The sequence below is a fragment of the Lonchura striata genome, chromosome 4A, assembly GCF_050655825.1.
Source record: "Lonchura striata isolate lonStrDom1 chromosome 4A, ASM5065582v1, whole genome shotgun sequence".
Classification (NCBI taxonomy): domain Eukaryota; kingdom Metazoa; phylum Chordata; class Aves; order Passeriformes; family Estrildidae; genus Lonchura; species Lonchura striata.
Window position 1 is genome coordinate 15,424,375 of NC_140742.1, and position 22,438 is coordinate 15,446,812.

General features: G+C 53.2%; 3 protein-coding genes across 8 annotated transcripts; 1 reads left to right on the forward strand and 2 right to left on the reverse strand.

The window, feature by feature from the left end:
- LOC146763294 (uncharacterized) lies at nucleotides 1-3,236 on the reverse strand. The gene is made up of 3 exons (XM_085570834.1): nucleotides 2,034-3,236; nucleotides 1,433-1,766; nucleotides 1-1,310 (listed from the first exon to the last, which is right to left on the reverse strand). Exons 1-3 carry the CDS (start codon nucleotides 2,507-2,509, stop codon nucleotides 810-812), a joined length of 1,311 nt encoding a protein of 436 aa, XP_085426960.1. The 5' UTR covers nucleotides 2,510-3,236; the 3' UTR covers nucleotides 1-809.
- A 154-nt stretch (nucleotides 3,237-3,390) lies between these two features.
- AIFM1 (apoptosis inducing factor mitochondria associated 1) lies at nucleotides 3,391-18,394 on the reverse strand. 5 transcript variants are annotated; one of them, XM_085570787.1, is made up of 17 exons: nucleotides 18,345-18,394; nucleotides 15,917-16,044; nucleotides 14,162-14,237; nucleotides 13,534-13,563; nucleotides 12,996-13,108; nucleotides 12,787-12,917; nucleotides 12,131-12,221; nucleotides 11,450-11,534; nucleotides 10,639-10,715; nucleotides 10,145-10,253; nucleotides 9,401-9,508; nucleotides 8,498-8,586; nucleotides 8,277-8,417; nucleotides 7,565-7,707; nucleotides 5,441-5,565; nucleotides 4,726-4,922; nucleotides 3,391-3,601 (listed from the first exon to the last, which is right to left on the reverse strand). In XM_085570787.1, exons 6-17 carry the CDS (start codon nucleotides 12,879-12,881, stop codon nucleotides 3,530-3,532), a joined length of 1,332 nt encoding a protein of 443 aa, XP_085426913.1. In that variant the 5' UTR covers nucleotides 12,882-12,917; nucleotides 12,996-13,108; nucleotides 13,534-13,563; nucleotides 14,162-14,237; nucleotides 15,917-16,044; nucleotides 18,345-18,394; the 3' UTR covers nucleotides 3,391-3,529. The 5 variants fall into 5 exon arrangements, with proteins under 5 accessions (XP_085426913.1, XP_021403482.3, XP_021403481.1 ...); XM_021547807.3 differs by lacking the exon at nucleotides 18,345-18,394 and adding an exon at nucleotides 18,050-18,157; XM_021547806.3 differs by lacking the exons at nucleotides 15,917-16,044; nucleotides 18,345-18,394 and adding exons at nucleotides 16,814-16,956; nucleotides 18,050-18,157.
- MARS2 (methionyl-tRNA synthetase 2, mitochondrial) lies at nucleotides 18,195-21,743 on the forward strand. Of its 2 annotated transcripts, none has more exons than XM_031504805.3 (3): nucleotides 18,195-18,423; nucleotides 18,548-18,882; nucleotides 20,511-21,743. In XM_031504805.3, exons 1-3 carry the CDS (start codon nucleotides 18,222-18,224, stop codon nucleotides 21,711-21,713), a joined length of 1,740 nt encoding a protein of 579 aa, XP_031360665.3. In that variant the 5' UTR covers nucleotides 18,195-18,221; the 3' UTR covers nucleotides 21,714-21,743. The 2 variants fall into 2 exon arrangements, with proteins under 2 accessions (XP_031360665.3, XP_085426882.1); XM_085570756.1 differs by having other exon boundaries at nucleotides 18,207-18,423; nucleotides 18,548-18,942.
- The last annotated feature ends 695 nt before the right edge of the window (nucleotides 21,744-22,438 follow it).

Consider the following 22,438-nt stretch of genomic DNA (forward strand, 5'->3'; position numbering starts at 1 on the left):
CCCTGGCTCCTGCCTTTTTTTTTTCGTGTCCAGGCAGATTTCTGTGTGTGTCAGCCTGAGTCTGTGGCTCAGGGAAGGGAGAGGGGAAGTGGCCTGTGGGACCTGCAGGGCCCATGTGTCTGCGCAGCTGGAAAAACAGGGAGACTCCACTGCTCCTCCCAGCTTCCTGCCTGAGCCTGCTGCTGGGAACACTGCAGCCAAGCCCAGTGATCCCCAAACACAGATGCTGGGGGAGCCCTGTCTGGTCCCAGCACCCCCCAGCCCATCTGTGGGGCAGCTGGACCCTGGCTGCCTTTACTCACCCCTGTGGGAGCAGAGGGAGCTCAGGGCAACGCTGTAGGTTTGTTATTTTTTTCCTTAGGAAGGGCAGCAGGAATGCCATGATGGCAGGACTAGGAGGAAAGCTTTGCTCACACACCACCAAGAGGAGCTCCCCTAAGTGGTACAGGAGCAGTCAAGGCAGGTCTTAAAAAGAGAGAGGAGAGGTGCTCCCACACTCGGGAGGTTCTTCATGAAGCTAAGGAGGTGCAGCCATAGGGAAAACTCACCAGATGAATTATCTGAAATGTTCACTTGGAAGCAGGTGGGTGGGAGGGAGCTGACAGGGTTCAGCTGGGGGCTGGCCACCAGCACTAGCCCAGGGATGTCAACCAGAGGAGCTGGAGCACCTGAAGCCTGGCAGAGGCCGAGGCTCTGCTTGGCTGGAGGAGCTCAGGGGCTCTCCCGCTCTGCACAGGTCTCACCTGCAGCCAACTTTCTCCTGATACACTGGGCACAGGTGGGCACGATTAGAGAAATGAAATATTTTATTAAAACTGGTTCATCTCAATGAGCCATGGCCAAGAGTAGGGCGGCAGTGCTGTCCATCCCCACTCCTCTGGTGTGCTGCGCTCAGGCCGTTGTGGCTGCCTGGAGCAGCGGCTGTCCCCGAGATCCTGCAGGGCACTGGCAGCTCGAGGCTGTCCAGCCCTGCGGGAGCGCCAGAATGCCCTGCGGAACAGGGAGGGCAGCTGCTGGTGAGTGCCCGTGGAGGGGCCAGAGCTGTGGGCCTTGGCCTGTCTCCACTCGTCAGTGATTTGAGGAGAAGCTGACTTCTCTTGTGTTGGAGTCTCAGTTTCTGTCTCCTGGTCAGCCATGAGGGGAGCAGCTGAATTTTTCTCCTCTTCTGCCACACTATCTGTCTGTGTCTCCTGCTCAGCATATTGAACAGCAGAATCCGCCTCTTGTGCCCAGGTCTCAGTCTGGGTTTCCTGTTCCACACGGTGAGAGGCCTTTCTCTGTAGGTCAGAAATTGCTTTCCTCATGGAGGCCTGGAAGGAGAGTTGGGGATTTGTAGAGGTCACGGGACAGGAGCGCAGTGTGCTGTGCTGCACTGCTGTGCCTGCAGTGTGGGCAGGGGAGGCCTGTCCGGCCCTCTGTGCTTGTCCCTCACCGCTTCTGGCCCGGCGGCCCGGCCGCTCCTCCCGCGTCGGCGCTGGCCGCGGGCTGCGGCTCCGCTGGCCGCGGGGGCCGGCTGCAAGGAGCCACCAGGGCGGGACCTGCGCCCCTGCGGGCCTTGTTCCCGGCCCGCCTCGGCCCGGCTGAGACGGCTCTCGGTACCCGCCGAGCTCAGCGAGCTGCAGGGCGATGGCAGCCGGCGCAGGGACCGGCCCTGCGAGCTGCGCGACACGGACGGGGCCTGGCTGCCCTGGGAGCTGCAGGGCGATGGCAGCCGGGTTACGGACCGGCCCCGGGAGCTCCTGGGCGCTGTCAGCCGGGTTAGGGAGCTCCGGGATGATGGCAGCCGAGTTACGGACCGGCCCTGGCTGCCCTGGGAACTAGGGGATGATGTCAACCGGGTTAAGGACCGGCCCTGGCTGCCCTGGGAGCTGCAGGGCGATGGCAGCCGGGTTAGGGACCGGCCCTGGGAGCTCCTCGGCAGTGTCAGCCGGGTTAAGGACCGACCCTGGCTGCCCTGGGAGCTCCGGGATGATGTCAGCCGGGTTAGGGACCGGCCCTGGGAGCTCCTGGAGGATGTCAGCCGGGTTAAGGACCGGCCCTGGGAGCTCCTGGAGGATGTCAGCCGGGTTAAGGACCGGCCCTGGGAGCTCCTGGGCAGTGTCAACCGGGTTAGGGACCGGCCCTGGGAGCTCCTGGGCAGTGTCAACCGGGTTAGGGACCGGCCCTGGGAGCTCCTGGGCGGTGTCAGCCGGGTTAATGCCTGGCCCTGGGAGCTCCTGGAGGATGTCAGCCGGGTTGAGGACCGGCCCTGGGAGCTCCTGGGCAGTGTCAACCGGGTTAGGGACCGGCCCTGGGAGCTCCTGGGCAGTGTCAGCCGGTGCAGGGACCGGCCCTGGCTGCCCTGAGGCTGCTGCAGCTGTGTGTGGGAGGAGGAAGAGGTGTCGGATGGAGGCAGCTGTCTGGGAAGGGTGCTGGCACACCTGGTGCCATCCTCCTCTTGGCCTCTCCCTCCATCTCTCAGCTGGTGCCTCTCCTTGGGGCTCTGGGGACTGGGGTTCTGCTCCTCCATGGCTCCTATTCCACAGGTGTCCTGGGAAGCTGCTTTCTCAGCAAGGTGTTCTGCTTGAGTTGGTACCCCATAGGGGCTCCTTAAACACCCCACGGGCAGGATGTGGCCCTGCTGTCACAATGGCCCCTTGGTGTCATGAGAACCTGCAGTGTCACAACGGCCCAAGGGCACCATGAGGCCCTGCATCACCCAATGCAGCTGTCAGGTGTGTTGGGTTTGCATGGCCAGGTTTTGGCAGCAATGGGGCTACTGGGGTGGCTTCTGTGAGAAATTGCCAGAACTTTCCCCATGTCCGACAGAGCCAACGCCACCGGCTCCAGGATGCACCCACTGCTGGTAAAGGCTGAGCCCAGCGGAGATGGTGGTGACACCTTGGGGATAAAAGATTTAACTGCAGCCCATGGGAAGGACTCATACTGGAGAACTTCATGGAGCACTGGCTCCTGTGGGAGGGACCCCACACTGGAGCAGGGGAAGGACTACAACCTCTCTCCCTGAGCAGGGACAGAAACAACATGTGATGAACTGACCATGGCACTCATTCCTTGTCTCCTTGTGATGATGGGAGGAAGAATGGAGAGCCCAGGAGAGAAAGGGAGGGAGGGAGGAAGGAGAAGTGTTTTTAAGATTTGTTTTACTTCTCATCATCCTGCTCTGATTTTGATTGGTAATTGATTTTCCCAAGTCGAGTCTGTTTTGACAGTCTGGAGAACAGGCAGAGAGCCCGCAGGCCTGCTTGCTCACCAGTGGGAATTCCTGCAAGGAAAGATGGAGTTCTGCAGGCTTCTCCAAGGCTCACACAAGGGAAAACTGACCCCAGTGGGGCAGCATGCTCCCCTTTCCTCACCAGCCAGGCAGTGTTGCAGGAAGGAGCAGGTGACTAGAACAATCTGACTTTATTGGTGCAAACACTGGGCTTGGGTGAGTGGAATATTCCCAAGTGCTCCCAGGAAGCTGCCCAAGGTGCAGGGGTGCCCACAGCCAGCAGCCCACTCCCTCCAGGTGTTCCTGCTGTGGAATTCATTCTTCGTGGATGTTGAAGAGCTTTGCTACTTCGTTGAGGTCCTCATGCTCCTCCCCGTCTTTGATGATCTGGAAGAAGGAGAACACATTAAATCCTGCACATCCTGTAGAGAGTCAGTGCTGCAGGACTGTCACAGCCAATGCCAAGAGCTCCTTGGATCCTCTCTGAAGCACCAGACTGAGACAGCCACAACACAACAGCACTTTCTACACCCAAATTCACACGGGAGTCTTAAATGTACCATCACCTGCCTACAGGAACAGCAGGAAAACCAACCTCCTGTCCCTGTGGGATTTGTTTTTGGGTTTCCCTTTACAGCCAGGGAGAACAAGTATTTTAAAAAGTGATTCAGCTCTGCAAAGATAAGCCTGGCCCTGACTTGGAGCCAGGATACCTGGCTTGAACCTGCAACTTTTAGACAAGATGAAAAGACATGGATTTAGGGTAAGGACTGCTGAGGGAGGGAGGGAAGGAAGGAAAGATAGAAAGGAGGAAAGGAGGAAGGCAGGAAGGCAGGATCTCCCACAGGGATGGCAGAAGCAATATGTTTCAATTGCATCTTCAGATTAGATATCAACAAACACTTCCACCATGAGTAGTTTGTCCTGGGACAGATCATCCAAGGATAGTGTGGCATCACTCCCATGGTTCAAACAACCAAAATTCTTCAAAGGTGTTAAAACCTGACCCAGGTCTGGCTCAGCTGAGCTGAGAGGTCTGGGCCAGGCCACAGGGATAGGGACACACCAAGTCCCTGTGACACACCAAGCCTCTGCTCAGGACTGCTCCAGCCCAGCCATGGTGGCTGTTTCTGGGATGGTAACATCTGAGACTTTTTCAGACACTTGGACATGGGACAAAGCAGCACAAAAATGGGACACTTTCACTTCTGTGCTGTCACTGTGACTCCAGCCTACACTACAGACCTGGAATTTCAGCCATGCCAAGGCAGGCTTGGAGCACACACCTCATTTGAGTTATTTCTGAAAAAAAAATCTGCAAACATTCAAAAAAGCAAGGGACAGTTCCTGTAAGTCACCTGGAACAGTGCTCCCATTGGATATTGCCCAGCTCTGCATCAGACAGAGCATCTGCCTTTATTTATCCTCACTTTGAATTGACAGATTGATTTTTCCACAAGAAAAGCCCTGCTCTAACACACCCCCGTCCATCATCCTCGCCCTGCACTGACCTTCCGAGCAATGGGCATCCTGTTGAAGATGTTCCACAACACAATTCCCACCACGACTTTATCCCTGAGGTAGAAAATGACACCTTTGCCGTAATCTTCTCCTTGCTTTGGGACTTGAGGCATTGGTGAAGAGCTTTGAGAGATCGGAACTTCTGAGGCTTCCGCTTCCGTTTCACTCTCAGATCGAATTCCAGTCCCTAGGGCAGAAATAGGAGGAGTCACACACCCAGTGCAGACCATGTGATGATGAGAGCAGACTCAAAAATCTGTTCTGCAGGAGCCTGAGTTGTTTCCCTTTGAGTTGTATTCCCCAAAAGTTAGTTTCATTAACAAAAGGATGAAACAATCCCAACATGGAGCATAACACCAACAATCCCCAACTTCCACCCCCAAATGCAAAGGAGAGCACAGTCTGCTTCCTCCAGGCAGCAGATACAAAATAAACATGCTTGGATCCAGACTCTCTGTTGTCCCAAACTGATCATTTTATTGCCGTGGAGGAGATCCAACTTCCCTGAGAGAGTCTGCATGGCAGTAAAGGTGTTCCCTGATACCTTCTTGGAGGAATGTTTTAATCACATTTTAATATCAAAGCCAGCCTTTAAAAGCTTGGTGGAGAAATGAGACAGCAGCTTGCTATTTCCTCGTGCTCTCAGAAGTCAGGGTGGCTCTGTGGTCCCCACACCAGCACGTGCAGGGGCTCCCCAGTCCCTACCTGACTGTTCTGTCGCACTTTTTGGCGTGTCCTTCGCTGTCGCCTTGGCAAACACTCCCACTGTGGGCAAACTGCTGTCCACGAGGCCAATGGCTTCGTAGCCCACGTTGGGGCCCAGATCACTCCTAGGAAATGAAGAGGGAATAAAGTAATTTGTAGCAGTAGTGAGACAAATCCAAGGCAGTTCCATCCATACATGGCATGGGCAATGCTGGACACTGACATGCTGACTGAGACACGGAGTCTCCTCTGCACACACTGGTGGAACAAGGAGTCAAGACATAACAAACTCACAGCCATGAGCTGCAGAAAAACCAGCTCACTGGCCAAACCTTTGAAATCCTTCAGGCCTGCTCCCTGGGAGGCAGCTGGATGGCAGTGCTGTTACCCGCCCGCACCAGGCTTGGCAGCATAGATAATCATTCAGTGAATATTTTTGAGAGCATTCAGAAAAGACTAAAGAGAAGAAAACCTTGCCCTAACCTCTACTTGAACTGGGCACCTGGATCTGAACCGGGGTGCTGATAGTTGATAAAGCAGCTGTGGTTTGGGACCAGTAAGTAGCAGGTGTCTGAAGTGTTTCCCAGGATGCTGAGGAAACAGGTGCATCACAAACCATGAATCTATGCACAACATGACCTCCCTGGCCAGAATCCTCCAGCACAGACTGAGGTTAACACAAGCAACACCAGTAACATGGCAGCTGTGATCAGCTGGAGCTAAGGAGGGATCATGGAATGATTTGGGTCGGAAGGGACCTCAAAACCCATTTCATTCCACTCTTCTACCATGGGCAGGGACACCTTCCCCTATCCCAGACTGCTCCAAGCCTCATCCAGCCTGGCCTTGGGCACTTCCAAGGATCCAGGGGCAGCCACAGCTTCTCTGGGCACCCTGTGCCAGGGCCTCATCACCCTCAGAGGGAAGGATTTCTTCTGTATATTGAATCTAAATTTCCCCTCTGTCAGTTTGGAGCCACTCCCCCTTATCCTGTCACTCCAGTCCCTCTCTGGCTTCCTTGCAGCCCCTTCAGACACTGGAAGACACTGTGAGGTCTCCATACAACCTTCTCTCCAAGAGGATCAGGATCCTGAGCATGCTGACAAATGCATGAGGAATTCCTGTCATTTACCAGCTTTTCAGCACGGGGGAAGGAAGTGTCAGTCTTTGAGGGCTGGCACAGTGTGACACCTGCCAACAAACACAGGGCTGCAACTCACAGCCCTTCACCTGCATCTGGTCCTGGCTGAGAGCATCCCAAGGGAAAGCACCCCTGGGAAATGGCTGTCTCCGTCCTTAGCTGCACTTGACGACCTCTGAAGTTTTTCCCAACCTCGAGGATTCTGTGGCTCTATGTTTCTTGGTTAAAAGTGAGGTGATAAATACTCTGGGCCCTGAATCCAAGCAGGACAGACCAAGAGTTCAGGTAAGTGACAGCAAGTCATAAATAAATATTTCTGTGGGAATTTCCCTGAAAAAACTAAAACTCTTTTACCCATATTTGAAATCCTGTTAGTAAACAGGATCTGGGATTTCTAATTGGGCTGAGCTAACAGCCTTTTGGATTTTAATTTTTTGTTAAGCTTTTTTTGTTTTGTTTTTCTGTTCTCATACATTTGTTTTAAAAAGAACTTCAGGAAAATATAGCAAAATTGCCCATTTTCCTGATACCTCTCTCTGGAAAACTACTTTTCAGGTATACCTGAATGCAGCAATGCTTTGCCACTAAAACATCAATACAGCAAAGTGCAACACTCAGACCCACAGACTGGGCTGGGGAACTTCAGATAATCATAACAGAAAAGCTGCTGCTAAATTCAACCTGCAAATCAGTCTGCTCTGAGGAAAGGGCTGTTCTGTATTGCTCCTTGCTCTGCAGAATGGAACTCGTTCAGGGAGAAACTGGGATCTGCAGGAAGGGAAAGCACTTGAGAGAGGTGAGGGCAGAGCAGCAAATGCTCAAACACCTCCCCCACCTGAGCTTTAGGAACATGAAGCTGTACAAGGTGTTTGCTGAGGTGGTTTCACTCCCCTTGGGAAACAGACGCTTCTCAAGGTGTATTCTGTCCAAGCTCCTGCAATGTGGCCACAGCAAGGAACCCCCAAAGAGGAAAGGACTGTTACCAGAACATGGACTGGTGCCAGTAGGGCTTTGCAGCTCCTGTCATGTTTTCTCCAGCCAGTCTCCCGCTCACCACGGCGTGGTCATGGTGCTCCACACGTCTGCGGCCCAGTTTGATGTCATAAAAGCAGGCAGCATCTCCTGCCTTGGAGAGAACCATCCTGTGAGCACCATAACAGGGAAAGCTTCCACCAGTGCCCCAAGAAAAAACATCGGGAAAAGGACAAGTGGAACAAGGAACTGAGTTTTTCTGACAAACCCCAAACACCACCACTACCTCATCCCACTCTCTGGACTACACAACTCCCAGTTTCTCAGCATTTTTCCCTGATGTTTGGAAAAATAAACCAGCATGAGGTACGCTTTCCAGAGGAATCAAAGTATCAACGCCCACCAAGAGACTCTTATGCAAGCAAGTGATCCAGGCTATCTTTAGGTTACCCCAACTCCTCTTACACAGCATAAATATTCCAAACTTGCCGTGGTTACCACGGCAACGAGGTGGCTGCAGTGCCTGACCAGGCTCTGGGTCTGTGCTACAACTGCTCTCCTTACTCGCTCCTGTTCACCCCTTCACCTCCTCCTGTCACTCTGTGTCCCACTACAGCAGCAGCAGCACTGGGAGGTTGTGCCCACACTCACCACCCAGATGTTGTGGGAGGCTGTGCCCACACTCACCACCCAGATGTTGTGGGAGGCTGTGCCCACACTCACCACCCAGATGTTGGAGCGTGCCTGCAGCTCTGCGTTCACCCGGAACCCCCCAAAGTCCGAGTCCACCTCCAGCCCTGCTGACTTGGCCAGTTCCACGTTGGGCTCCAGCCCCACTGCGGCCACAATGTGATCTGTCTCCACCTGTTTGGGAATGCATAATTAGGATGTTAATTGCCTGTGTGCCCCTGCAAACGTGACCCTCTCCCTGCTATCCCATTTACCTTCCGGCCGTCCTTCAGTTTAATCACCAGCCGGTTGCCAGAGACGGAGACGGATTTGACCACGGCATTGGGCAGGACGTTGACCCCCTCTGGAAACGAGCACAGGACACCTCACTGCCCGCTCTGGGCTGGGCAGATCCCACCTGCAGCAGGTGGTTGGTGCAGACAGATGCTGGGTGAGGAACCAAGTCAGTGCCCACCCGAGCCTTGCTGCATGTGCTAGTGCAGCTCTGGGGGAAGCACGAGGAGAAACCCAGTTTAAAAGTCTGAAAGCTGTTTAAAAGGCAATCCAAAGTAGATCTCATGTGATGACAAGGCCACTTCCAAAAGAATTCCCTAAAACAGGTGTTCAGGAACTAAGGACACTCAATTACCTATTGCTGTGCCACAGCCAGACCCAGAGGCCCAACAAGGCAGCTTCCAAAAAAGAAAGTAACTCAGACCTGTGGGTTATCAGGCCCTGCAAGCCACACCCCAATGACATTCCTCCTCCCTCTCTCCCTCTCCACGTCCCAATGCACAGGATTATTTTGCACTTAATGCAGGAAATGGAAAAAGGTGTCATGAATCTTACTGACTTTATCAGCTAAACACTACAGCACCTGGCCTGACCCATGTGTGTGCATAGACAGAGATCATTCCAGGGAAGCAGACACAGGGAAGGAAAGCCTCCCTGACATCAGCAAGCCTGTTTGCTCAGCCTTCCCAGAGGAATTGCCAAGAAGCCCAGGATTCGTGGCAGTTTTGTGCTCCCAAGCTGCCTGAACTGCAACTTCCCCTGTGCTGCACCCGGGCCACTTTGCAGGGCCAGCCCTCCCAAGGCTCCAGGGACAGGAAGGAGCTGGATATCCCCAGGAGCACCTGCCTGGCTGCCACCAGCCCAAACCCGCTCAGCAGCTTCACCTCTTCTGACTTTCTCCGTGGTCCAGTTGCTCAGGTATTCAGGCAGGACTTTGCCCATGTTGCCGTTCTCTGGAAACAGCTGGATCACCTCCAGGCCTCGGGTTCGTGCTGGAAGGGAAGCATGGAGCAGCAAGATGAAGAGCAGCAGCAGATGTTGGAACACACACACTTTACACAAAGAGCTTGACAGAGGTTTCCAAATCTGGGAGTTCTGACTCCCAAGGAGTCACAAAGTGACTGACTACTGTTTCACATATACCTGCGAAGTCTAGATAACAGACTTTTAGGGAAAACGCTTGGTATTTTGGCAAAAATGTAAAAAAATTACCATAAAGACCCTACGCACATACTGGCAGTTAGAATCCAGCTGCTCACCACCTCTTTGAAATCACAGAATTATGGACTGCTTTGGATTGGAAGGGACCTTAAAGATCATGCAGTTCCAACTCCAAAATCATAGTTTGAGGGTGGCATTGAGCACAGAGAACAAATGTAACTTTTCAGAGGGTGGAATGACTTTGCAGCTCGCACTGGCCCGCAGAGCTCCAACCTCTGTTGTCAGGGGCTGCTCATGAGGGATAAACTGGGAAAACCTTGGCCACACAGGCAACAAAATACCCGTGTGTTGTTTCCTTTTGGCAAACACAGAGTCTGTGCAAAAACTGAGCAGTTGGGGACTGAAAAGCAGTTTCTAATGTGAGGCTGCTGCCACGCAGTGCCTGTCACAGCTGGGGACACGCTCACCTCTCCTTCCCAGAGCACAGGCCAGCTCGCTGCCGAGGAAACCACCACCAATAATTGTGATGGATTTGACTTCCCTGGAAATCTTCTCCAGCCTTCGGAAGTCCTCAATCTGAAAGAACATTTACCCCCATTTCCAATCCTCTCTAATAGGAATGGCAATATTGGTCATATTCAATGGATTTTATTCACATTGGAAAGTGCAGCAAAGTCACACAGGAGGGAAAATTTTAAAAAATACCTAAACCCCATAATCCCACATATTGTTACAGCTCTCAGGCTGAGGCAAGCAGGTGAGTGGTTGAGTAGACTCTACCCTGGTTTCTTGCCTGGGAAAAAGAATAAACAGGCAATGGATTCCTGGGCATCATCTGAGGGAAGCATTTGAGCCAAGGCAGGACCATCCCAACCCAAAGCAGAAGAGTTTAAAAACGGAGAGTGGTGAAGTGGCTCTGATTTATTCAGCCTCACTGGGGCTGGCAGCACCTGGAGGGTACCTTTCGGAACAGGGTCAGCCTTTTCTGCACGTCCTTTCCTGCTCTTTCGATGGCAGGCAGGTTCCTTGGGGATCCCCCTGTGCACAAGGAGAGAAGGGAGACTATTGACACCACAGCCATGGCACTGGGTATCCAGATAGTGCAAAGCTGTCTCAGATCTCAATTGTGCTTCCCAAACTGTTCCAGTATGGGAATATCCCAGTATCCCTGTTGCTGCCTGAATGTCCCAGAAAATCTGATGATGCAAGGCAGGTGAAAATCCCAGCATGGCTATCTGCACAACTGTCCATGTGACTGCTCCACATCATGTCTGACACCACAGAGACTTCTTCTCAAATACAACCAAAGAATCATGGAATGATTTGGGTTGAAAGGAACCTTAAAGCTGATCCAATTCCACCCCCTGCCATGGGCAGGGACACCTTCCACTATCCCAGGCTGCTCCAAGCCCTGTCCAGTCTGGCCTTGAACACTTCCAGGGATCCAGGGCTAGCCACAGTTTTTCTGGGCAACTTGTGCCCAGGAAGAATTCCTTCCCAGTATCCCACCTGACCCTGTCTGCTGGCATTCCCTATTGTCCTGTCACTCTAGACCCTTGTCCAAATTCCCTCTCCAGCTCTCTTGGAGCCCCTTTAGGCACTGGAAGGCTCAAAGATCTCCCAAAAGCCTTCTCTTTTCCAAGCTGGACTCCCCCAGCTCTCCCAGCTTGACTCCACAGGGAATACTCCAGAGAATTTATCTCTAGCTAAATGTCACTGAAATAAAAAGCCTGGCACAATACCAGAAACAAGAGAGAAAACACAGCACTTACCAGTGGCAATGAGACATTTGTCATAGGATATCTGGGTCCCATCATTAAGCTTCACTGTGTTCCCTCTGACATCCATGTGCACAACCTGCAAAGTGAACCCAGCTGAGCTCAAGCTCTTTACTTCATGGACTACTGAGCAGAGGTACAAACTTAGAATAAACATTCTCCCACCTTTAGGTTTAGGGTGGGGGGCAGGAGTGGGGAAGTGAGAGGACTGGAAGTGGGAATTGAGACTTCTTTGGGAGTCACCGTAACTCAGGCTGATCTTCCCAAGGTCTGAGTGTGAAATGGGCTCAGACACAGCACAGCTCAGCAGGAAGAGGAATCGCTGACATTTATCATAGCAACATACAAACAACCAAGGATGTAAATATTTCTGAAGGTTCACCATCAATTTCTCCACCTTCCTGCTACTTCAGCACAGTGCTCCTGCTCATGTTATCACCCACTACCTTGATCTCTGTGCTCTCCTCATCTCCAGCCCACACAGCCCAGTTCTCACTTGTCACACCCTGTCTCTAAGGTCTACATATTTTTGTCCCATGCCCAGACTCCAAACTTATCCTTCTCTCTTCCTCCTCAGTCACTGCTATTCCTCCAATTCCAGTGGTTCAGTACCAGCTTAGAGTGCAGGTTCTGTTCAGGAAGAGCTGTAGGAACAATAGCTAGTGCTGTACCCACCTTCTTGCCAGGCAGAACTGCCACCCCACCATTCTCCACGGAAGGCAGGTCCTCGACAGGCACGTAGAAAGATGGTGGCTGGAAATAGATACTGAGAAAAGCTCCATTATCAAACAGGTTCCCCTTGCTCTGGGATACCAGAAATCCAGCTGTTCAGCAACTCCAATGAGACAAAGACAGCTCTGTGCATCATAACAAGCTCCACAGTTATTTATCTGTTTTTAAGAATTAGGATCTTCACACTGTTGAAGTTCTACGGTTTGGATCATGGAATCATAGAATTAGTCAGGATGGAAAAAGATCATAAAGCCCAACCACCAAGTAAGGCTTAATCACAGAAGTCACAAAAATCAAGTATGATCCCGTGTCCTTGGACCTCTGCTCCAACCTGTGGAGCTTCATCTTTATTAACTCATTTCCCAGGACTCCTGCCCATAGAGGGACAGATCTAAGGGGAATCACAGCAAAGGTCAAGAGGTATTGAGTACTGAGTGAGCTCTTGTGGGAAGCAGAATTCCTCAATCCCTGCTAGCACCAGCACACCCTTCCCTGCCCTCAGTGCTCCACTGGCTGATGGTTCTCTCCCAATAACAGTTTGGTCATTGTCACCTTGTCACTAACCACTCCTTTGCCCTGTCACCTGCAGTGCCACGTACCTCCTCTCCTTGCCATTCCACTGCTTGAACCGCAACGTCTCTGTCACGTTGGGATCATCGGAAAACCACAGTTCTTTGGAAAGGGGTGGACGCATATAGGGCAGGGCAGGATCTTCAGACACAATCAGCACCTTTAATTGGCCAGGAAACACATCAGCTGGAGTGAGAGCAGGCCAACGGGAGCACACACAGAGCAGGACAGCTCTTACCCGCGCGCCGGGGTCGCGGGCCCGGATGGATCTGGCAGCAGCGAAAGCAGCGGTTCCTCCCCCGATGAGCAGGAAAGGGACGTGGGATGGGACCTTGGGATGAGGGCTCGGAGCTGCAGGTGACAGATGGGACAACTTACTGCAAATACAGGCAAGGCAGCCCAGCTGCAGGGCACAGAGTATGTCACCAGGGGATTTCCACATCCAGACTTCCTTTGGAAGCTGTCCTCCTTCTGCCCCAGTACCCTTCCTAAGAACCCCACTGCTGCTTCCCCCAGGGCTGCTCCCTGCAGGAATCAGGCAGATTTCAGCAAACTGGTTTTTCTAAGCAAGCCCTAAAGTCTGCACTGGCCAACCAGTAAGCAGTTTATAAAAAAGGGCAAGGCACAGTTTTTGGTAATTTTGTTCAAGGAGACAACTTCTGAATCGCCCTGCAGAAGGCACGTCCTCCCACAGGCAGGTCCTGTTGCTGAGAAACATGGGGTTATTCCATGGGCAGGGACAAACCAGGCAGTTAAGCACTGGCACCAGAACTCACCTGCTGTTTCTTGAGGAGCAGCACCTTCACCTGAAAGGGAAGAAACACATGGCTTAAGTCAGCAAAGCACAGGGCTGCAGTTCAGGGCTCACTCCAGGATGAACAGGCTCTCCACTAGCCAGGGAACGAGGCCCTCTGGAATCAGTGTCCTTGCCAGACTATGCAAGGTAAAAGCCAGAAGCAGGGCTCACTTTTTCTCTTTTTACCACAGAAGGAGTAAATGGCAGAAATCAGCCCCAGGAGATATCCTACTTCATCCTCAGGATGGTCTGTAAAACAGCCTCTTCTGGGTCATGGAGCCAGCACTGTCTTCTGTGCTGGGAAATCACAGAAAACAGAATCCCAGAATGGGCTGGGCTGGGAGAGATGTTAAAGCTCATCCAGTTCCACCCCCTTGCCATGGGCAGGGACACCTTCCACTAGACCAGGTTGCTCCAAGCTCTGTCCAACCTGGCCTTGAATGGGAATTCGAAACAATGGCACACACTGAGAGGTGCAATCTTACAAAGGCACATCTGTGATTCCAGAGAGGCTCTGTTCTGTTTGTTTTGGAGGCCTCAAGCTCATAAAGAACAGAGCCAACCCCCCGACTTGGCAGGCTGGCACCCACCTGAGGCAGAGGACTTACTGTCTTGGGATTGCCTGGATATCCTGGCGAGCCGGCTGGCGTATCGCTCCTTGCTGTCCTGCAGTGTTTTGTACACCTGCAGACAGACAGGACACATTTACCTAGTGCACCTTACAGCACCAAGGCACCATCCTGCTGCTGCCCCTGACAGGATTGTGTCCATCCCACGTGCTGGAAAGGCCATTGACAACTCGTGGGGCAAAATACACCTCCCTGGACAAGGTGGCCATTGAGAACATGCTCAGAAAATGACCTGCTCCACCAGGTGTAATGAGCCTTGGATGTCTGGTTGCTTCTCAGAAGCAATGAACCTTCCTGCAGGTGTTTGGCTGCACACCTGTTCCAAGGGGAACAAGCTCTAGTGAAGGAAATGCAGCCAAACCAGTCCCAAGACCGCATGCAAGCTGGGCCATGACACAACACAAGACTGCAGAAACAGAAGACAAATCCAAAGAAAAAGCATCTCCCAGCTTCCAAAGCCCAGAGCATCTGGGCAGAGCCAACATCCTGACTGGCTTTCTCTAGGCACACTGGTGGCAGGACAGCCCTGACATCAGCAGGGCCTTGAGCCACAGGAGCAGGGCTGTTCCAGGCACTGGCCCTTGGATGTGGAATCTCTTCCAGCTGAATGCTGAGCTGTTTGTTTGACTCTGAAACTCAGGATACAGCATAAGCAGAGCCTGCATGTCCAATTTACCGGTACAGACAAGGAGGGAACATCTCTTATATCACATTAACTTACAAGAAAAATTGGTAATGGACAGGCACTGAAGACACTGGAAGCACTGGGAGCAGGTCATAATCCAGTATTTTTCCCCAAGGGTAAAAAAATTACAGGGAAGCAAACCTTTCTTTGAGGCAAAACCCAGCCTTCCTAATAACCTCTATCATGTGCATAGCATCAAATTTCATTTGCCAGTCCTCACAAGCTGGTGTTTTATAGCAAATAGTTTTAAACAAGAATGGAGGAATTTAATAACGGGCACAAAAAAGAGCACAGGACAAAAGCCTGTCCAGGGAACTGGAGAAATGTTGGAAATATTAGAAAACAAGAACTTGTCAGTGTTTAGAAGAATTAAGAGAAAGGTATTTTTAAAGTCTTGCTCAAAGACAGAAAAGCCAAGGTTAACAAACCACCTCTGCTTTTACAAGGAGAATCAGGAAGGTTTTAAGTGAGTCCAAAGGGCAGCATACAACAAATTAAATCCGATCCTTTAGGGAAAAACACTGTTATGCAAAACATCAGATCAGGCCTTAAGGATAAATATTTCCAATGGGACAATGTGAAGTTCTTTCTAGTTAGAAGCAGAAATATACTCTGCCAGGACATGGGGTGACGTTTCAGTGCTCTTCCATGAGGAAATCACCAAGTTGGACAAGTTGTCTTTCCTTCCCTTTAGCAACAGTTTTATTCACATATTATTTCCTTTTCTGCATGCCAACATTACTGATATCAGGAGACGTGCAATAATTAATAATTTGTGTCTTTACACAGTCACAAACAAAGATGGCCAGTTTGAGTTTAGATTTACTCAATGTGGCAAGGTTAATTCTAAGGCAAGTTTCTCCACTAAGAACTGCACCACCTGAGAATATTCAATTTGTCACCTTAAATGATTTGGCAATGTCCCTTGAAAATGATGTACCTGAGGCCCAGGAATACAAAGAGGGCTGGAAGTGAAGGGCTACAGGGTGGGAGGTACAGACAGGTGCCCGCCCTCCCACCCCACAAACACCTTTAGTGAAGCATCTTACATAAACTCCTGTCCCAGTGGCTGCTCCTCCCACTATTAAGTATAACAAGAGGTTGTTGCCAGCTCTGCCAGGAGCACCTGAAGACGTCAGGGATCTAGAAGGGCATCTTAGCTGATGGCATTGCAAAACTGCAGGGGAAGACAGGCAATGGAAGAGAAGAGGGAAAGAGCTGAATATTAGGAAGGATTCTTGATTAAACAGGTCTTGGGAAAAGCAGAGTGCACTTTGTAATTTCAGCTACCTTGTCTGCCAAAAAAAAAAACCCAAAAAAAAATGGGCAGCAGGGCACAGGAAGGAATTATATTTAAAGAAAATAGGAAAATATTTTTCTTCCATGCACTACTTTGAATTTTTTTCCTCTTTCCCAGGAGCTTCCTTTGGAGAAAATTGGGATTTGGAACTTTTAATTAATATGATCATCCTAGAGAAAGAGCTTGGAAACAAAGATTTGTGTGGTGTAAACTTGGGATCTATCTTGTCATTTTCTCTTTCAGTGAAGCTGCAAACATTTGCCCTTTTTAAGTAGAACATAAATACTCCCCAGCTGGAGGTTGGTTTGCTATACTTACATAAGTTAAGCAAATGTTCTGAACTGAGATTTGACAAGCAATTGTTTGTCCCATACAAGACAACAGAGACAGCTGTGGCTGGTCATAACAAAAAAACCCCAAAGTGCCTTTAAGGTAAAAAAACTTAAAAGGTAACTGAAATTACAGTTAAAACCCAAGTAATCATAAGAAGTTACTTTCCATTGAGCTCCCCTTGAAGTTTTCTGAAGGAGGAAACAGAGATAAAGCTACAGAAATCAAAAGCTGAGTAAAAAGAGCTGGAATACAGCAAATGCTCAACAGGAGAGATGGACTGCAGCTTCTTCCCAGGAACCACCTTTCTACTTACATAGGCACCTGCTCCTAAGGTGGACAAGCCCATAATAAGGACAAAAACCGAATTACTGCCCTTTTGCCCAGGCACGCCTTTGCTAGCCACTTGTCTGCTCAGCTGCAGGTCTGGGGGCACATTCCAGCGCTGCAACAACGTGCCTAAGGAACACAATTTATTGGAGAAACAACACAAAAGCACTGTCAATACAAAGGTAGGTCTGGAAATTTAGAGACTAAGTTCTGAACCCAAACAAATTCCTGGTTTGGAAAACCCAGCCCTACATCTGAGCAACCACAGGGCATTATCCTGAGCCACAACAGTGTGCTCCGGGCAGCTGTGGAGACCAAATTATCTGTCACATCAAGGGGTAACTGAACTAACTGATAGCAGGGGCATCGCTAGGCAGCTGGAAAGGCTGCCTGCAGCTGGAGCCTCCAGCTGCTCTGGGCTGGCCGAGCACAGAGATGTGTATTGGTGGTTCCAACACCTTCTCCAGGCCCCTCCTGTTCGAGGATGCACTTCCAGCAAAAGCAGGAGCCAGGCCAGGGCGGGCAGCAGGGGTGGTGACACCGGCACCAAACTCCCTCTGCTCACACAGCTCATTCCACCGGGATAAACCACCAGCAAGGCAAAAAGGGCATCCCCGGTGGAAACGGGCAGATCCGGGTGCAGGCACCTCCCGCCGCACAAACCGGACGAGGAGCGGCCGTGGCTGAGCCGCTGGACCGCGTTTGATTCCTCCATCACCAAATGGAGATGGAGGACAGCCAGCGGCCGGCCCCGTTCATCCCTGAATGGAGCGATGGCGGGGACGGCTCCGAGCGCTGCTCCGAGCGCTGCTCCCAGCACGGCCGACGCTCCCGGGAGAGGTTTGGGCTCTCTCCATCCCCACCTCCACCTGCCCCCGCCCGGCGAGAGCAAAACCCGCCTCACCCCTGCCTGCAGGCACTTCTTTGTGACAAAAACCGCAGCAGAGCCAGCAGCGCCCGAACAGAGACCGAGCTCCGAGCCAGCTCCGGCTCACTCACGCTGTCCCAAACGCGTTCCCGAAGCACCCGCACCTCCGCCGCCCGCGCCCCCTCCCGCAGCGCCCCGGGCCCGGCCGTGCCCGCACCGATCCCGCGGGATGCCCGCCCGCCCGGCGCCCTCCGCAAACCGCGCTCCCGGCCGGGATCGGCCCCGCAGCGGCGGGAATGGCGCCCGGCGCGCCCCGGTCCCGGTGCTGATCCCGATCCCGGTGCCGGCACTGACCCGCGTGGGCGCGCCCCCGCGGCGGGGGGCGCAGGGCGCGCGCCAGGCCCGCGCGGCAGCGGAACATGTCGCCGGTCGCCGGTCCCTCGGTCGCGGCCCCGCCGGCCCGGCCCGGCCCCGCCGCGCACGCGCCTCCCGCCGCTTCCGGCGCATCGGCGCTGCCGCCGCCGACATGTGGCGGCCGCCCCGCCGCCTCCCGCGCCCGCTCCGCCGCGCCGCCGCCGGCGGGCCCGGCCGCCGCCTGCTGCTCTCCACGCCCATCTTCTACGCGAACGGGCCGCCGCACATCGGGCACCTGTACTCGGCGCTGCTGGCCGACGCGCTGCTCCGCCACCGCCGCCTGCGCGCCGCGGGCCCGGCCCGGCTCTGCACGGGTCAGCGAGACCCCCGGTCCCAGCCCCTCCCCCGGGGCTGAGCCCCCTCCCCGTGTGCCCAGGCCCCCGTGTCCCCGCGGGGCCGCGGGCTCCGGCCTCTCCCCACGGCCTCTCTCCGTTGCAGGGACCGACGAGCACGGGCTGAAGATCCAGCAGGCCGCGGCCGCGGCGGGGACCTCGCCCGCGGAGCTCTGCGAGCGCGTCTCGGGGCTCTTCCGCCAGGCCCTGAGCCAGGCCGGCGTCGCCTACACCGACTTCACGCGCACCAGCGAGCCCCGGCACCGGCGAGCCGTGAGCCACTTCTGGGGTGCCCTCCGCGATGGAGGGGTGCTCTACAAGGGCTCCTACGAGGGCTGGTACTGCACGCCCGAGGAGAGCTTCCTGCCCGAGAGCCAGCTGGCCGAGGGCACGGACGCCCAGGGCCGCCCCTGCAAGGTGTCCCTAGAGACCGGCCACGAGGTAACGGGCTACGGACCTGCTGCTCTGCTCCAGCCAGATTTGGGGTGTTCAATGCTTCCCGTAGGCATTTATTAATTTGTGTTGGCTGAGACTCACCTGTATTTCAGTAGAGTGTCAGAGAGCTGCCAGACCCCACCTGGCAGGTGCACATTGCAGCTATGTGCAACGGGAAGGATTCAGCCCCTTCTGAGTCCACAGGCTGTCAGCCTGGGAATGCTGTTCTACAGGAGTGATGACAGAAGTTAGCTGAACAGGAGGATAACGGTGTATTTCACTGAGGGGTTCCAACTTTCAGTCCTGTTTGTGCCTCTGGACACTTACCCATCTCTTAAATAAGTTTTGGCCCTGCCTAAAGCACTGTAACATCACCTGCCCGTGGTCAGCCAGAATGGGCACGCCCAGGAGTGCAGTACCTTCCCAAGCATCTCTGCCACTCCTTTCTTAGAAGGTGTGCAGTTACATGATTTAATCCAGCAACTACAGATAATCCTGCTCAGAGCTCAGCACAGGTTATGCTCCTGTGCTGTTTGTATGAGGCTGGGATGTGGGAGCATTGGTTCACACAGAAAGGGCTATATTGGCAAATAGTAACTCTTGAGAAAGCACCTAAGATAAGTTTCCAGGCAAAGTAGTAATTCTTTAGATTTAAAACAGTCAGCAGATTTCAAAGTCAAGTATACCCTGAGAACAATTCCTGGCTTCGCCTGTGTATTGAACTGTCCAAGGAAACAGGAGTGTGCATGGATCAGAGAAGCTCTTGCAGTGTGGCGAGAAGGGATGGGAGGGTTTATTTCCATCCTGAAAGAGGCAGTTGGGCAGTTTGTTCCTTGGATAATTTGTGAAGGAAAAGGGGGAGTTTGCACATGCCATAAACCCCAGACTTCTGGTGAATGAGTGAGTTCTGGCATCCAGTGGAGCCTGGGGCTGAGGATGCACGGCTTGTCTTTGATGATGCTCTTCTGGTCTTGTACACTGCAAGACTGCTGACCCAGCCATGGATGCCTGAGTGCCTTACGCAGCTCACTCATACCACATCCACCCACCACGTTTTCACTGGTTTAGCTAAATGTGTCATTTAATGGATTTAACTGTGGGGGAGAAGTGCTGTCAGTGCTGTAAGCAAACAAAGTTAGTGACTTAGATGCATTAAAGCATAAACTGAGGAAAAAGGGGAGTATGGCCCCAGGAGAACAAAGGGAGCCACTAGGAGTGACAGTAGGGCAGGAATTACAGTGTCATTGTCATTTTGTCTTTTCATGATTTTCCACTATTATTGCAAAACTACATTGTCAAGAAGGTGTATTCTCATCTCCCTAACTCCTTTCTGATGTCACATCAGCCTGGCAGGTGGAAAGGTGGTCCTTCCCACGGTTACCAGTGTTTTTAGAAGCAGGATGCTGAACCATCCCAGGTGCCTGAGTCCTCAGGTGTGTTCCTGGGGATCCCAAGGAGGCAGTACCTTGGCTAAGAAGGTTGCTGCTAGTCATGGAAAGGTGCTGACAGCTTCCTATGGCATGGGAGAACACACAGATATGGGCAGTGTGCAACAGCCTCCTTGCTGAGGACAGTGTGTGCAAATTGTCATCCTATTCTTGGGGCCATAATCCTTTCCTCTTCTGCTGTCCCAGGTGCACTGGACCAAGGAGGAGAATTACATGTTCAGGCTCTCAGCATTTCGGGATCCCTTGCAGAACTGGCTCCGGGACAACCCGCGTGCCATTTTTCCTGACCCTTTCTACCAGTGCGTGCTCCGCTGGCTGGACGAGGACTTGCCAGACTTGTCGGTGTCCCGTGAGCGAAACCGGCTGCAGTGGGGCATCCCCGTGCCCAGTGACCCCACACAGACCATCTACGTCTGGGTGGATGCCCTGGTGAACTACCTGAGCGTGGTGGGGTACCCCGAGAGCCACGGCGCGTGGTGGCCAGCGGTGCACCACGTCGTGGGCAAGGACATCCTCAAGTTCCACGCGCTGTACTGGCCGGCGCTGCTGCTGGCGGCAGGGCTGGAGCCCCCCGAGCGCATCCTGGTGCACTCCCACTGGACTGTGCGGGGCCAGAAGATGTCCAAGAGCCTGGGCAACGTGGTGGACCCCAGCGTGTGCGTGGGGCAGTACGGCGTGGATGGGTTCCGGTACTTCCTGCTGCGGCAGGGCGTCCCGGAGAGGGATTGTGACTACTATGATGAGAAGGTGGTGAAGTTGGTGAACTCAGAGCTGGCAGATGCACTCGGGGGGCTGCTGAATCGCTCAACAGCCCCCAGCATTAACCCCAGCAACACCTACCCACGCTTCTCAGAGGCCTGTTTCCCAAAGGTCCTGGGTTCCGGGGAGGCAAGAGGCACAGGCAGGGCGTGTGTTGAGGACTACAAGCTCGTGGCAGCGGTGGCCTCGCTGCCTGCGCAGGTGGACAGTTATTTCGAAGGCTTCCAGATCTACAAAGCTTTGGAATGCATTGCCCAGTGTGTGAGGCAGACCAATGGCTTCTTCCAGAGGCACAAGCCTTGGAAACTGGACCGAAGGGATGCTGCAGAGCAGCTCTGGCTGGACACCATCCTCCACGTCACGCTGGAGTGCCTGCGCGTGTACGGGACGCTCCTGCAGCCTGTGGTCCCCCACACGGCAGACAAGCTGCTGTCCCGGCTGGCTGTGGGGCCAGGAGAGAGGGATCTCTCTGGTCTGACATTCCTGGCACGCTATGATGGAAAGCCATGTCCCTTCGAGGGGAGGCAGCTGGGACCTGACACTGGCATCTTGTTCCACAGGCTGGGCAAGTTGGAAACTATGAAGAAGAGAAAGCAAGAAGCTCAAGTCCCTGACAAACAGCTTCTGTGAATAAAACTTCCAGGAATTCCTGGAAAACATTGTCTTTGTTTAAAAGCACTTTCCTCCCATTCCTGGTGGGGGTGTGGAGTGATGGGAAGCCAGCTTGATCAGGGAGGATGAAGAGTGATGGGTTTGGTCCTGGGCCTCCTTGTGTTGTGTTGTATTGTGTCCTTGCACAGGGAGATGGATGAACGGTCACTCTGCAATGTCCTCATCTCACTTTTGGTCCGCAGGTTTTTGGCCAGGTCAGAAGTAGCTGGGGGTGGTCAGAAATGGTTCTATGAGCCCATTGGGTCTCTCAGCTGAGCTCCCTTTGTGGGCCAAAACTAGTCTGAGCCTCAGTGGGGACAATCCTGTGTGGCTGCTCTTTATTCCTAGGGGAGGACAGTGCCATGGTGGGACAGTGTGTCTCATTCAGCAGTGCAGGATCTGCAGATGTGACCAGAGTGGGAAAGGGGGGGATGTGTTTCATGACTCAGCTTTCTGAGGTTTTTCCACCTGTTGCAAGGCTTCATGCACCCTGTTTCATGTCCATGCTGCTGGAAGCAGATAAGAACTGACACTCTGGGGTGGTGGTGACCACTGAGGGTCTGTGGTAAATCCTTCCCAGCCTCTGGCTCCTGCAGGTCCCATCGGTGCTGGCACTGGAGGAGTCATCTTCCAGAGGCCTATTTTGGGGGTCTGGGTTCTCTTGGGATCACTTGGGCTGTGTGAGCAGGAGCAATGCAGCCCGG